Here is a 14500-nt window from a genome sequence, read left to right on the forward strand (position 1 = left end):
TGACTTCTAGAAATAGAAATCCTGGGTGTAGCTTTTAACAAGGAACTCATTACTGTGATTTATTTTGTAAGTTATTTTCCCTTCATAAATTTTATAATAGCATCACAAAAGTTCATTCATATACCATTCCACTTTTGTTTACTGTTCAACATTCAGATCCCTACTCTCTAGTTGAAATTGAATGCAGCTATATCAAAAGAACATACCAGCTAATATTAAAAATAATTTTTTGATAAAATTCATTACACTACATTATCAAAAATATTTATTGGATTATTCAAATTCTGTCCACTCTCCATTATGTATTTGCTAAGACAGATTTTGTGCCATTAAGAGTTCAACATAAAAAGTTAATACCTCAGATAACAGTAATAATGCTATGCACACCTAGAAATTATAGGGACATCAACTTACAGACAGCATAGAATTGCTGGATGCTGTATCAGTAAACTTCCAATATTTGATATTGCAAGCCATTTTGACATCATCAATTACTGTAAATTTCTGCATGTTCAAAAACAGAAGACCGATAATACCTCTATAGCAAAATTATGGAAACTGACAATTCAAGATAAACACTAAGTTTCGTACTTGCCATAACAATGTTCTGAATACTTTTGATAATATAGTGCATGCTAATGCTAATGACATTATTAAATTGAAAGCTAAGAAAAATGAATTCACAGAAAATTGAATAGCAACTATATCATAATAATACTGAACTGAAATGAGTTTGAAGCAATACAGTTTTGGAATTTGATCATCACTGAAAGAAAGAGTTTCATTTCATTTCTAAAATAATTATTTGTTAAACATCATTTTATAGATAAAAACTAATCTTGCAAAAATGAATAAGACAAAACATTTTCATTCATTGCTGCATATAATTGTGAGAGATCGGACTTGGAAAGGGGAAAACCCACAATTTTATTCGGGAATTTTTCGAAAGAAAATTCATTTTTCGGTTTGAAAAGGAAATTTATTTAAATCTCAGAGAAAAAAAAAACCTTTTTCATTTTATTACTGGAGGATGAGTGTATTTCTCTTCCCGGAGTCGTTTCCTTTCCCAAGGAACTCAGAATGTGTCACTGGGAACTACAACAAAAAATTCACTATTGGTGGAAAACGACAACGTGACTTGGAAATAAAGAGAAGACCTGAAGGAACAGTGAGAGGGGTCGAGAGTCCGCGAGAATATTCCCTGTGTGCCAGCCGAAAAGATTTATCATCATTGCTCCTCACCGCGTGCTTCTCCCGAATATCCAGTGTTTCTGTGGGAATACCTACGAAGAACTAATGTATCTCAACTTTTGATAGACTTTAACTACCAACCAAGGCAACAGAGGCATTCCCAAAGCTCCTCAACAACTCCACAGACATCTGGAAATCCGTACATAGTGTTTCAGATATTTATAACGACCTGCGATGTTATGTAAGCTCTCTCTCTCCAACTCTGTTCTCGTGAAGAAGCTTTAAAATAAATACCCTTCTGTAGAACTAGTTTAATAAACTAATTTTGTTATTGTTAGAATTGTGTTGGGTGCACTTCCTCAAGCGGTTTCCATCCCGAGTCCAACTGCCCACAGACGCAACTGCCTGCATGTAAATGTGAACGTAACGGTCTCTGTGTCTACCCAGAAGACACAGTAGTATCAGTTCTGATAAATTTGTCATTGCAGTCTTTGCCGACATAATGTCGATCCTTCGGTCCTATGGTGCTGAAGAGAGGGCTCTTCGGCATTGTCACATAATTATTGTGATATACTCAAGCAATTACATTAGAATGACATATCAATTAATGTTTATATACAAATTTTATTATTTGATGCTGATATGAAAGTATATTATAAACAATTGTAAAAATTATTAAAAAGGATACATTGTCCATCTGAATTCATAATGCTATCATCAGGAGGTGTATTCTTCATCAAGATTTGAGCTTGTGGAAATTCAGTTTGTAGTCGTTGAGTGAATGCTTCAATTCTTTCATATTCCAATCCACGATAAATAAATACTTTATTCTATAATCAATCAATTTAAAATGTTAAATTTAATATAAAATTATTGAAATAAATATTAACAAAAAATTCAATTAACATTATAATATAAAAATAAAACATTAAATTTTATTATATAAATGTAGATTTATTACCTTAAATTATAAAATAATACAATTTATTTCATCTTTAATGTGATTTTAAGTTATAACTTTCTAACATGCCTAACAAGAATCATTTATTCAAATTTTATCAATATTTCTAATGTCACCATATTTTATGGCATGTACAGGCATTTCTATTTCAGCACAAATTATTTAGTAAAAAGTAATTAATGCATTTAAGCCTACTGCACTTTTGGCACTCAGCACTTATTTATTTATTGTATTCTGGTTTTAAAAAAAAGTAAAATTAGAATGTACACTTTTAAACTCATGTTTTTCCAAAAGAAGTGATTTACCATTAAAATATTCTATATAAATGAGAGCAGCTTTGTTCTGAATAAAAGTCACATCTTATCTATACTCATATTATAAAGAGGTAATGTTTGTAAGTAAGTTTGGATGTAACAGGTAATCTCCGAAACTACTCGTCCAATTTCAAAAATTCTTTCACCAATATTTACAATGGAACTTCAGAGTGGACATAGGCTATATATTATTCCGTTAAACATTCCTATAAATTAAAAGATATAATCTAGGTTAAGGCTTTTATGTCCAACAGATGGCACTACGAGTACAATGCCCTAAGTTTGCTTTTCTGTGAGGCATTACACTTTTCTGTGAAAATGAACTAAAGCAGATCATCTTCTATCTATCTATATAAATAAAAATTTAATGTTTGTTTGTTCCTACCAATTCCTTTGACATTTTGACACAATGCTGTATTCGAATACGCACGTGTTTTTATATAATATACATGTCGAAATTCCCCCCCACTGAAGGGAGATGGTTAGGATTAAAGCTTACCGTAAAGAACTCTACTTCTATTTATACTATTTTAGATGCGGGTTTTTGCGTTTTTGATTGCGTTTTAATAGGGTACGTCAAGAGAATGTACACTAAGAAGAAATTTTTTGAAAAATTTTCCCCCATGGGGGAAATTATACATTTATAATAGATACATTTTGAGCCACAACAACGCGTGGTGGGGTCTGCTAGTATGACATCAAATACTGTAATTTGGTGTCACTGAAGAATACAAAGATAATAATTCATTTTATGTAGGTTTTAACAATCTTTTATGAGCCTTAGAAACATAAAATAAAAATGCATAAAATAGATGTAAACAGAAGCAACTTCTGCAGAATGATCAACCAACAGTAATCAGATATGAAATATTACATATAATCCACAAAAAAAAACTATATAAAAATTGCTAAAACAAAAATAAAAGCATTATATAACCTGCAATACCTTATATTCTGAATCATCTGAAATTGCCATTCAAAATATGTCTCTTAACCCATGATTCAATTTATAAGATATGATCTCAGACATTTTTTCTCCCTATAGTTCATTAATAGTTGTAGTAAAAGCATCATTTGAAATTATTTGTCACTCTTATCATTTGAAATCATTTGTTTTCAAATGATATGAGTTGATGTCAATTTTAGGAAATTATATTAAATATCAGTCATCTGCCATCATTTACTTTTTTCAAAAGAACACATAATATAGAAAATTTGACAACAAATAACAATGGTAAAGTTCAGAAGAAGCATCATTTTATATATTTTAGATAAATATTTAAACTTTTCTACTAATTTACACCAGTTATTTATGTTAGGGCTTATCACACCAGTGAATGTGAACACAAAAATTTCTTATACAGTAGAGCATTGATTATCCGACCCCCGATTAACTGTCACATCAGTTAACTGACCATTCTAGTCGGCAAATTTCAAATGTCCGCTAGTGATGTGGCGCTACAATATTTGGCTATGTCTTGGCTACTTTAATATTATTTTTGACAAATTTTTGCGTATTTTAGCTGGCAACATGGCTTGACCATTAAAGTGTGGCCAGTATTTAAACGAGACTTAATTTTCTAATTATGAGTGGTTGTTTGTTTTGTGAGCAATAAAATAATTTAAAAAATAATTTTTAACGATACAATAGCGACAATTATTATTTAAAAAAAATTTTGTTAGGCTTAACATCGATGGAAATTTAATGCGAAGTAGGTTAACGATATACTAATATACTAATTACATGGGATATACTAATATACTATACTAATAATGTATTTTTTTCATTCTTTTCGGTTATTCGATTTTTTCAGTTATCCAACCAACCTGAGTCCCCAATTGAGTCGGATAATCAATGCTCTACTGTATTTAATATATATTTAAGTTTACAAAACGAGATTGTACAATAATTAAAACTAATATGTATAATATATATAAAATACATCCAAAATGCATTTTGGACTCTAAAATAGTCTCTCTCTCTTCAATTGGTGTTTCAATTAAACTCACAAGATAAAAATACATAAAAGTTATATTAACAGGCCAAAATAATTGAAAATGTCTTCTTCATTATTTTGGCTTCTGTCCTATGTTATTTGCATTGTTATCCATACTGTATGTAAAATATACCAATGTAAAAATAGAACTCTGCAGGTAATTTTTAAAATGGAAATTGCACCAATGTTCTTTTTAAATTTTTATTCAAAGTATGTAAAATATTTATTGAAAAAATATAGTTCTAAAATGTAGCATTGTATAATTTTAAGAATTTTTAACTGCTTTACAATAAACGGTGGTGTTTGGTTTTATATATGTCAACAATACATTTACAACCATTGTATAAAACTTATATCAGATATGTCTAAAAATTAAAACCTTTGTAAAGCAATAATTTTGCTAACACTATGTACTAATAAATATTGTTAGCCAACAGATGAGGGATGATAACTCGAAACACATATTGGCATTTGAAACAATTGGTTTATACACTGTAAAATACATCAGAAAATAAAGTGGATGTGAAAAAGTCTGGTGTCTAGTATCAACACTTCATGGTGTCTCAAAATATAATATAATCAGATATTAAATAAAGGTCAAATTATTAAATCATTAAGTTTAATTTTCAATAATTGTTTTTATTAATTTTAAACCTAAATTTGTCATAAACAAAAAAAATTACTTACTCGTAAGAAAAGAGGGAAGCCTATGCCATAATACCCAACTCTGAAATATTCTGGCTCAGGTCTAATTTGGGTTAAAACATTATCAAAAAATTTTGCTTGCGTTTTCTAGGAAAATAAACATAATATTCTCATTAACTTGATTAATCATTTTTTGCAGTTTTGTTTCATTTCAAAACTTACAAGAATAAAACTCAATTTTGAATAATCAAATAATTTCTTCTCATATAGTTCAGCTAATTCTTTACATAATGGAATTCCTTCTTCCCAGCACTGAAAAATATATTAATAATAATTTAATTTGATACAAATTAGAATATAAAAATTTAACTAAAACTTTAATTTTTTGTTAAAGAGAATTATTGACAAAAAAGTATATGTACATATGTAATATTTAATAAAAATAGGTCTTGTAGGAATCATTAAATTTTCTTACTTTTGTGAGAACCAGGATTATATTAGGGAACATTTTGATGTTTAAAATGTTTTAAAAAATTAATTTCATTTAGAGTATTATTTTTCACTTGAAAAAGAAGGAAAGTTTATCGATGTACATCATCTTTAACTTCCTTTGATTCACAGAAAAAGAGGAGAGTTCCTTCTAAAATGAAAGTTGACAGAAATGAATCATGAACACCCTTCATTGGTCCACTGATTTGGTATAAAAGACAGAAGTCACCTTTTATCCAGACTTTTTTGTTATGAATCTCATGTCGTTAGACATGTGCCATTTAACCATGTAAATAAGTTACCTGTTGTCCCACCTTACATTTGATACATCAATCCCATTAGGGAAGAATGAGACAAGAAGTCTTCTCTATGAAAAGAAAATGTTCTTGCACTACATCCCCAGGTAATGAATGAAATAATTGTAAAACTCTCTCAACGCGAATAAGTGTAAACTTTAAGGTATGATAGATTAAATAGTTGCATTATTCTTGTATCGAAATTTGGAACTTATATAGTGTTATTTTAATATTAGGTAATCAAGTATGTTATTTTGTATTCTTTATCATAATATTTCTCTTGGTATAAATAAATATAATTGTTTTATATAGTAAATTTATCAAGCCTACTTCCATTATTGTTTCCTACAAAACTCCCATCCTACCACTTGAAAAATGAACCTTTAAATATCGCAAGTTAGGACATGATCGATTTTCTTCCTAATTGGTGTGATATAAAAAAATCCTAACAGTCTCTCTGTAAATTAAACCATCCTGTACAAAGTGAGTGTAGTCCCACAGCCCCTGATCTCATACTTTTATTCTTTTTTTATTTTTATTAATCAGGTACAAGTGATATGTACATACCCAGTACCACCTAGCACAACTGGGTGGTATACTACACAGTTATCATTGTACAAAAAAAGATGAAAAATGTGTGTAACAGAAAATGAATGGAATAGGCGGGAGTATGGATGTGATCACTGTCACTACCCGCAACGCGTGGGACTTAACACAATAAAGGGCTGGGTGGCTTCCCAGATAACCAACAATATTCAGTATAATTTTTGCACTAGTCTGTTTGAAATATAAGTCAATAAGAGTTTTGAAGGACCTGTAGATTTCTTTGTCTTGCAGGAGAATGCTTTTATTGCATGGCCAATCAATATGTTTGCAGCCTAATAATTGCTGTAACTCATTCCTTTCTTTTTCAACTATAGGGCAGTCGAACAAGTAGTGGTCGCTTCTATCGGTTTTGTTACAAATAGAAAACTTATCACTATCAGTGATTTTGAATCTGTGTAAGCAGCCATAGTTCATTATAAATTGGGTTGTATTATGATCGATTTCGAGCCAATTCATCTTGAAGATACTTTTAATGTCTGGTAAGCATGAGCAAGTTGTTTCATTATGGGAGTTGTCCCAATACATTTGCCATTCACTTAAAATATAGTTTTTTATAGCGCTGTATCCTGTCACAGGTGGTAATTTGCTGTATATTATGGTGTTTTCTTGGTGGGTAGCTGCCTTCTTTGCTAACTCGTCAGCTCTTTCATTGCCAATATTTCCCTGGTGTCCTCTCAGCCATTTAAGGGAAAAGGCACAATTTGAATTTTGTATCATAGTATTAATATTATTCGTAATCAGGTGAGTATCCTTGTTCTGAATTATGTAAATATCTGCTTAGCTGTCAGAATAGATGTTAACATTATGATGTGTTTTATTCTATCAAAAACTTTGTATCATAATTTTAAGTGCAATTTTCTCTTAAATCTAATAATATGAATTTTACTATTTTCAAATTTCAAATTGCCATTAATTTGTTCTTATATACAGTAGAGCGTCGATTATCCGAAAGTCAATCATCCGGAAGAATTCCAGTCGGCAAATTTAAATTTTCGCCAGTGCTGTGGCGCTGTAATCTTTGGCTATGTCTTGGACTACTCAAATATTTTACGTTTTTGATACTAAATTAACTTCTGAAGTATAATTTTTTATTGTTTTTATATTTTTCAATATATTTATTTTGTTCGTACAAAAAAAAAAATAATTTTTAACGATACAATAGTCTTCGTTAGGCTTAACATCGACAAAAATTCAACGCAAAGTGACATGCAACGGAGAAAACTGTCAAGATGGGCTAAATTAATATATTTTTCGTACATAATCAGTTATCCAAAACATCGATCTTCCGAACAACTCCAGTCCCCAATTGATTTGGATAATTGACGCTCTACTGTCATTTTTTTAACACAATATTTTTTATATAAAACAAGTTAATCGATATTTTATTTATATGGAATTATACACAAATACTTTCTCATTAAAGAGTACAGTTTATTATACATTAATAAGTTCAAGACTAAAAAAATGAATAAATATTGACATATGTGATTACATCTTGAACTTTTTAGCATTTCAGGCTACTTACTTTTGTTGGAACAAATGGAGTTGACTTATTACATGGAAATCATGTTTAAAATAGAATTACTATTGGGTTGTTCGGAAAGTAATTTCGTTTTTTTCCCGTGGAAAAAAAACACAATATTGTTTTATAATATATAATTCAATAAAATATTTATTTATCAACCATTTTGGTCAAATACCTGTTGTCATTGTTTCTGGTAGTAGCATGATTTCACATTCATAAAAGTTTTGATTGTTGCTTACAAAAAACTGATCCAAGTGATTTTTGACATTGTCATTTCAAGTAAATGTCTTACAGTTAAAAAAATTTGTATAGACCGGAACAAGTAATAATCTGAGTGTGCTCGATCTGGCGAATATGGTTGATGTGATAGCACGTCCCATCTAAGTTATAACAGTTTCTGACGAGTTACCAAACTTGTGTGAAATTTGACATTATCGTGGTAAAACACTACATCTGTTTTGTTGATCAATTCTGGCTGCCTTTTCTGTTTGATGATATTACTCAATTTGTTTACTCTATCTATGGCAGTACACTTTTGAATCAATTGTTAAATTGTCTGGTAAAAGCTCAAAAAACAAAATTTCCTTAAAATCCCACCAAAGAGAGCATCTCTCTTTAAGAACATGTGGAACCCATATATCGAGCTTTGAAACAAAACCAATTAGTTTCAAGTAATCATAAACAGTTCAATTTGACAAATTTAATCTTTTAGTGATTTCACGTGTTGTTATTCAGCAGTTTGCTTCAATCAGTACCTTTATTTTGTTTTCATTGGCTTCAACTGGCCATCCAGAACATGGTGAATCTTCAATATTGAAATTGCCAGAACAAAATTTTGTAAATCAGTTTTGGCACTGTCATTCTGTCAATACATCCATATATGTCACACAATTTTTTTCTCGCTTGAACAGTATTCTTACCTTTTCGGTAATAAAAGAGCAAAATATGCCAATCTTTCAATCTTCCATATTTGATGGGACATAAAAAATAAACAATTGCACAAAATCAATCAAAATTTTTTACAAATATGCCTTAAAATGCTACCTGTCAAAATATATAATGATAATACAATAATAATGATGATAATATTAGAATAAAAATGGCAAGAAAAATAATACTAATCCATCTAGTGGTAAAAAAAAAACGAAATTACTTTCCGAACAACCCAATATTAAAACTAGTTAATTATAAAATTATAACTAGTTGATGTATAAGGAAACATAAAATTCACTTACTTTTCCTTTATCAAAATATTCAATTATTTTAAGATACAACAATTCTCTACGTTGCCATTCAGGTTGTTGACAGTATCGTGAATCTGCTGGCAAAGTTCTATTAGACCAAGTCAGCAAATCTGCATGCAATTTAAGTGTGAATGCTGCCTCTGTATAGTTTTCTGCTGGCAAGTGAAGTTCACATAGTTTGTAGATATAACGAATATACATTTCTTTTCGATTGATTTCATTTTTATAAAAATTCTGCCCAAATAAAATATTTGAATATAGATTAGAAATTACATAATTTTTCAATTAGAAATATAAGCTCAAAGACAAAAGACTCTATTATTACAAAAATTGAAAATCAAGTTACACACCTGTCATCAACTTGATTTTCAATTTTTTATGGAGATAGAACTTTTTGCCTTTTGAATAACATGCCTTTTGAGCAGTACAGGCATGAATAAAATATATGATAATCTTTTTAGAAAAATATATATAAACCAATATACTGTATATAAACAAAAACTATTTAAACTAAATAAATTGATTAACACTAAAAAAGAATAAGAATTAGACTCAAAACCTTAGTATGATTATTTTTCAAGTAATTTGCCATTGTCAAAGTAGTGCCTTTGTTGTTCCCAATATTTAATGGCTTGTTCTCTCTATTAGTTAAAACCTATAAATTAATTTGATCTAAAACACTACAGTGTAACCATTTGCTGATTTTTATTTACAAAAGATGAAAATATATCAAATTCATGTTTTCAGTAACTAGCAAGACTTTTTAGATTTTTAGCATTAATTTTTCTCTAAAACTAATGCATATTATTAAAATATTGTTACTCCCAAGTAAAGAATTAATTTTTAGAGGGTTGAGGGAGAAACAATAGCATTATACTGTTTTAACAATGAGAATATCATATTTTTTTTTCTTTTGGGATTATGAAGTGTAAACTCTAATCACTAAGAAGTTGACATGGTCCACAAGGTAGAGTATTAGAATGCAGTTGATGTAATACCAAAAAATTCTGCTTTGCTTAAATTATGTTATACAATCAGTACTCAAAAAAGCCTTCCACTTTAATGCACAACAGATTTTCAGCTTATAGTAATATTTTACACAAAAATTTGTTCTGTTCCAAGAATTAATCTCCATTTAGGCAGGTTTCTGTTTTATACTCAATTTTAGACACTGTTTTCAGCTTAATAAACTCATCTTTGACAATTAGTTTTTCATAATTTATGCTTTAAGAGTAAATCAAATTAGAATCCTTTTTTAATACAATACAGGTATACCTTGCTTTACATTGGTAATTGGTTCCAGGAGAGGCGACTTAAGTCGAAAAACAACATAAGTCAAATTTACCTGTCTGAATCTACTTGTCACTAGGCTAAACAACAAATAACCATCATTCCCAGTTCTGTATTTTATTGAAAAATGCATTTTTAATAATATATGACTAATAAGAATACATTTTAAGCTTACAAACAAATAAATTTTAGTTTTTAATATAGTACAGAAAACAAGTAATCTAAATTTACGAATTCATGTACTGTACATACAGTACATACTTGTAAATGTTCATGTTTACAATTTGGTGATGTTTACAGTACATTGCAGACTCTTTATTTGTGAACATGGTTTGCTCTAAGACATTATAAAATAAGATGATTTTGTAAGGTTAAATAACAAATACAGTTATTAAAATTATCTTTTGCGACAGTAGAAAATAAACTAATTTATATTAAATTTACCAATATCAAGTGGAGCTGACAATGACGCCAAACTATAGATATTGGAGCTACATGGAAAACACCAATATTGAGAACTTAAAGACTGCTAAATAAGAAGACAACACAGAAACACAGACGTTTTCATGTTTCGTTCTCTAGGATTTATGATGATTATATTAACATTTACTGTAAATGTACATATTTTAATATTATTTTATGTTCTTTAATGCTTTTCTAGTGATATTACAACTTCAAAATTTGTGGTGGACGGACGTAAAGTCGATTAAAATTACTTAAACTTGATTTTTATTTTTCCATATATTTTTTGCCAAACGACATATAATCGAGGACGACGTAACTCAAGGTATACCTGTAATTATTCCACATATTCAAAATGAATTTAAAAGATGCCAGAATTAATGGTTTTTTTCAAACATTAATTATTCTGGTTAATGTTTGAAAAAATTACTAACTTGTACAAAAAATAAGAAAAATGTTTAATCCAAAAGACTAATTCAGTTAAATCTTGATTTTATAATTTTAAATATTATTTTAATTTAATTTTTTATGGCAATCACATTTAATTGTATTTTCTTATTGTCCTACTTGTCAAGCTTTATCACTATTAATGTCTATTGTAATGAAAAGATATCACTTACAAGCAGATTTACTGTGCAACTCATACGTTTATCTCTGTTTTCTTCTCCTTCCATGACATTTCTGGAAAAAGATAAATAAACAAACATTTCACTAATACATAATATAAAACACTTCTAAAAAAAATCCAACAAACTTTTATTCTAAGTTTAATTGTTAAAACATGTTTTATCAGGCTATATATGTATATACATATATAACTAGATAAAAACATATTTTATCTAGCAATACATCAGTTGAACAAAATGCAAAAAGTAAAAAAAAATACCTAAATAAAGTATATATATATTTATTACTTTGAAACAAAATAATAAATTCTAGAGATGGGAGAATATAAGTTTCTCAAATTTAATTACTGTATTAACCAATTCTCAAATATTCAGATTTCTTGAATACTCAAATATCAAAGATATTTAGTGAGAATCATCTTATTTACTCTATTTTCAACCTTACACATTGAATCTAATTACAATATTATCTCAACCACTTTATTACAGCTTAAATGACTAAGAACATTAGCTTTAAGTCATTTAAAGATGGAATAGAAGCTGGTTGAGATATATATAAATTGTATAAAGTGTGTAAAAGTATATTATATGTATAAAATACTTAGCATAAAATTGTCATAACACATTTTTCAGTCACAAAAAAGAAAGAAAGAAACAGCATTACCAGGAATTAATGAACTGTATCAACATTTTTGAAGGCCTATAAAACCCTAGTAGGCCTATAAGTTATTTAGTTAAATAATAAATATTAAATAAATTAATAAAGTAAAACTATGAATAATTTAGTAAATACTAAGAAAATAAGCTTAAAATTTTGACTTTTTTGTGCTTCCTTTTTAGCTACCTATACTTAACTACAACACATTAATCAATAATTATTTTCATTCTCCCCTACTATAGGTTTCTCCCACTAAAGCCTGGTACTCACATGCAGAAACGGACAACAGAACCCGTCCACGGAACAGCAAAATGGTGTCATTTTTGCTGTCAAAGCCAACGGAATACAAAGTTGAAAATTTTCAACTTTTGCCATCATGGAAAGCGGAACAGAAAAAATTAGACCAATATGAAGGCCATTTAGCAATGTCGTCATAAAGATCACATGGGACGATAGCATTCAAACCATAGCGATCGGCAAGCTAAAAAGCTTTATTTGTACACTAAGGCCAAGATTCCACCAGCGTAAAAACAGATGTAAAAACCTTTGCCGTAAAAACTTTTAATCGCGTGACCTATTTGCATTTGGATTGCGATGGAGGTCTAGCTAGTGAAGTTTTTATGGCGACGATACTATCGAAGTTATAAAGACATAGATTATATTCTATGAGTTTTTTCTGTACTATAATTACAAATATATTAACTTTTATTATCGTATTATTAATTAAGATAATATGCAGCACTTATAAGCTTAGCTTTTTTCATTATATACTCCTCCAAATTGAAAGATTTTCCTTTGGCCGTCCCTATCACGTATTTTAGGCATCCATTATAATCGGGATACTTCTTGTCGTAGATACATGAATACTTTTGGATGTTTTCGATAAATCTTTCCAGATCTATTCTAGAGTAGCCAAGAGGGAACATACACAGAAGCTTGTTTTCTGCCATTTTCACACCATGTCACAATGACCTAGATTTCACTGACTTCTGATTGGTGGATAATACCGTTTTATGGCCATATTCACGGCGAAAGTTAAACACTGCTCAACTCGCTTTTACGCTAGTTTTATGACATGCTCATGTGTAAAATATCATGGTCACATGATTAAAAGCTTTTATGGCAAAGGTTTTATGCCCATTTTTACGTTAGTGAAGTCTCAGTCTAATATGCTATATTACTATCCGATTTAAATATTAATGTCAAATAAATGTACTTACTGCATAAAATATTGGAAATAGAGTAATCGTAATTCAGTGATGAAAGTATTTGATATTCCTAACTTTCAACGATTTAGAATATTTTTCCTATCCAAATTATTCATTTTTGAGGTTTTTTATTTGTGATAAGTTTAAAGTCAAACTTAAAAAGTTTAACTGATGTAACAAAGCAATCCCGGTAGATGCCATTTTCGACTACTGGCACGTGGCCTACCTACTATAGTAGCTTGTTTGAGTACCGCATGTGAGTACATGCAACATGGAAAGACGGTGGAACGACAACCGTTTCCGTTGTCCGTTTCCACATGTGAGTACCAGGCTTAATAGAAGAATCATTCAAACATTTTTTGAAAAGAAAAGCAACACCCTAAATCTCAAATTCAATCAGAGGTGAAAAAGAGGTGCTATCTGTACATATGGTGCAATATTGGAGATATTCAAAGTATTCAAATTTATTTTTTATCTTTGTTATATTTGAGAGTTGAGAGTTCAAATACTTTCTAGTATTTGAGTATTTGTGGATAGAATTCATCTCTAATAAATACACACAAAATATATTTGAAAAGTATTGCATGAATACAATAGTAAAATATTATCAATCTATTATAAACTGATATTTAAATAGCTTTTATTGCCCGTAATTTATATCTTTGTTCAATAAGATTAAACATTTCAGAGGATAATAGAGCACCTTTATTCTTATTTAATTCAGAATTTAATCTTGAGTTCAAAAACTTTTTCAGATAATTGCAATGCATTTATTAGTATTTTATTGTTTTAATATTAGTATAGTAATGTAGAGTTTAATTACTAATTCTTTTAAATAGAAATGTTATTGGTTTGATACAACTGCATATTTAACACTTAAAATTTGTTATTTAATGAATTTATATATTAAAAATAATATATGTACTTTAAGAAATTCAAAAACTTCATAGACATAATTTGCAAATAAATTCTAATACATTAGCTTTTA

At 29.0% G+C, this 14500-nt stretch overlaps 1 protein-coding gene across 1 annotated transcript in view; it reads right to left on the minus strand.

The window, feature by feature from the left end:
• Positions 1-14500, minus strand: part of LOC111613122 (dedicator of cytokinesis protein 4-like) — a 135120-nt gene that overhangs the window by 38252 nt on the left and 82368 nt on the right. Inside the window, exons 20-24 of the mRNA XM_023354445.1 lie at positions 11641-11701; positions 9260-9502; positions 5331-5420; positions 5151-5255; positions 1880-2021 (exon numbers count right to left, since the gene is read on the minus strand). Coding sequence (XP_023210213.1) covers positions 1880-2021; positions 5151-5255; positions 5331-5420; positions 9260-9502; positions 11641-11701 — 641 coding nt within the window. The remainder of the gene's footprint in view (positions 1-1879; positions 2022-5150; positions 5256-5330; positions 5421-9259; positions 9503-11640; positions 11702-14500) is intronic.

Source organism: Centruroides sculpturatus, unplaced genomic scaffold (assembly GCF_000671375.1).
Source record: "Centruroides sculpturatus isolate CEXI.00-Female unplaced genomic scaffold, Cexi_2.0 scaffold1462, whole genome shotgun sequence".
In the NCBI taxonomy this organism is placed as follows: Eukaryota; Metazoa; Arthropoda; class Arachnida; order Scorpiones; family Buthidae; genus Centruroides; species Centruroides sculpturatus.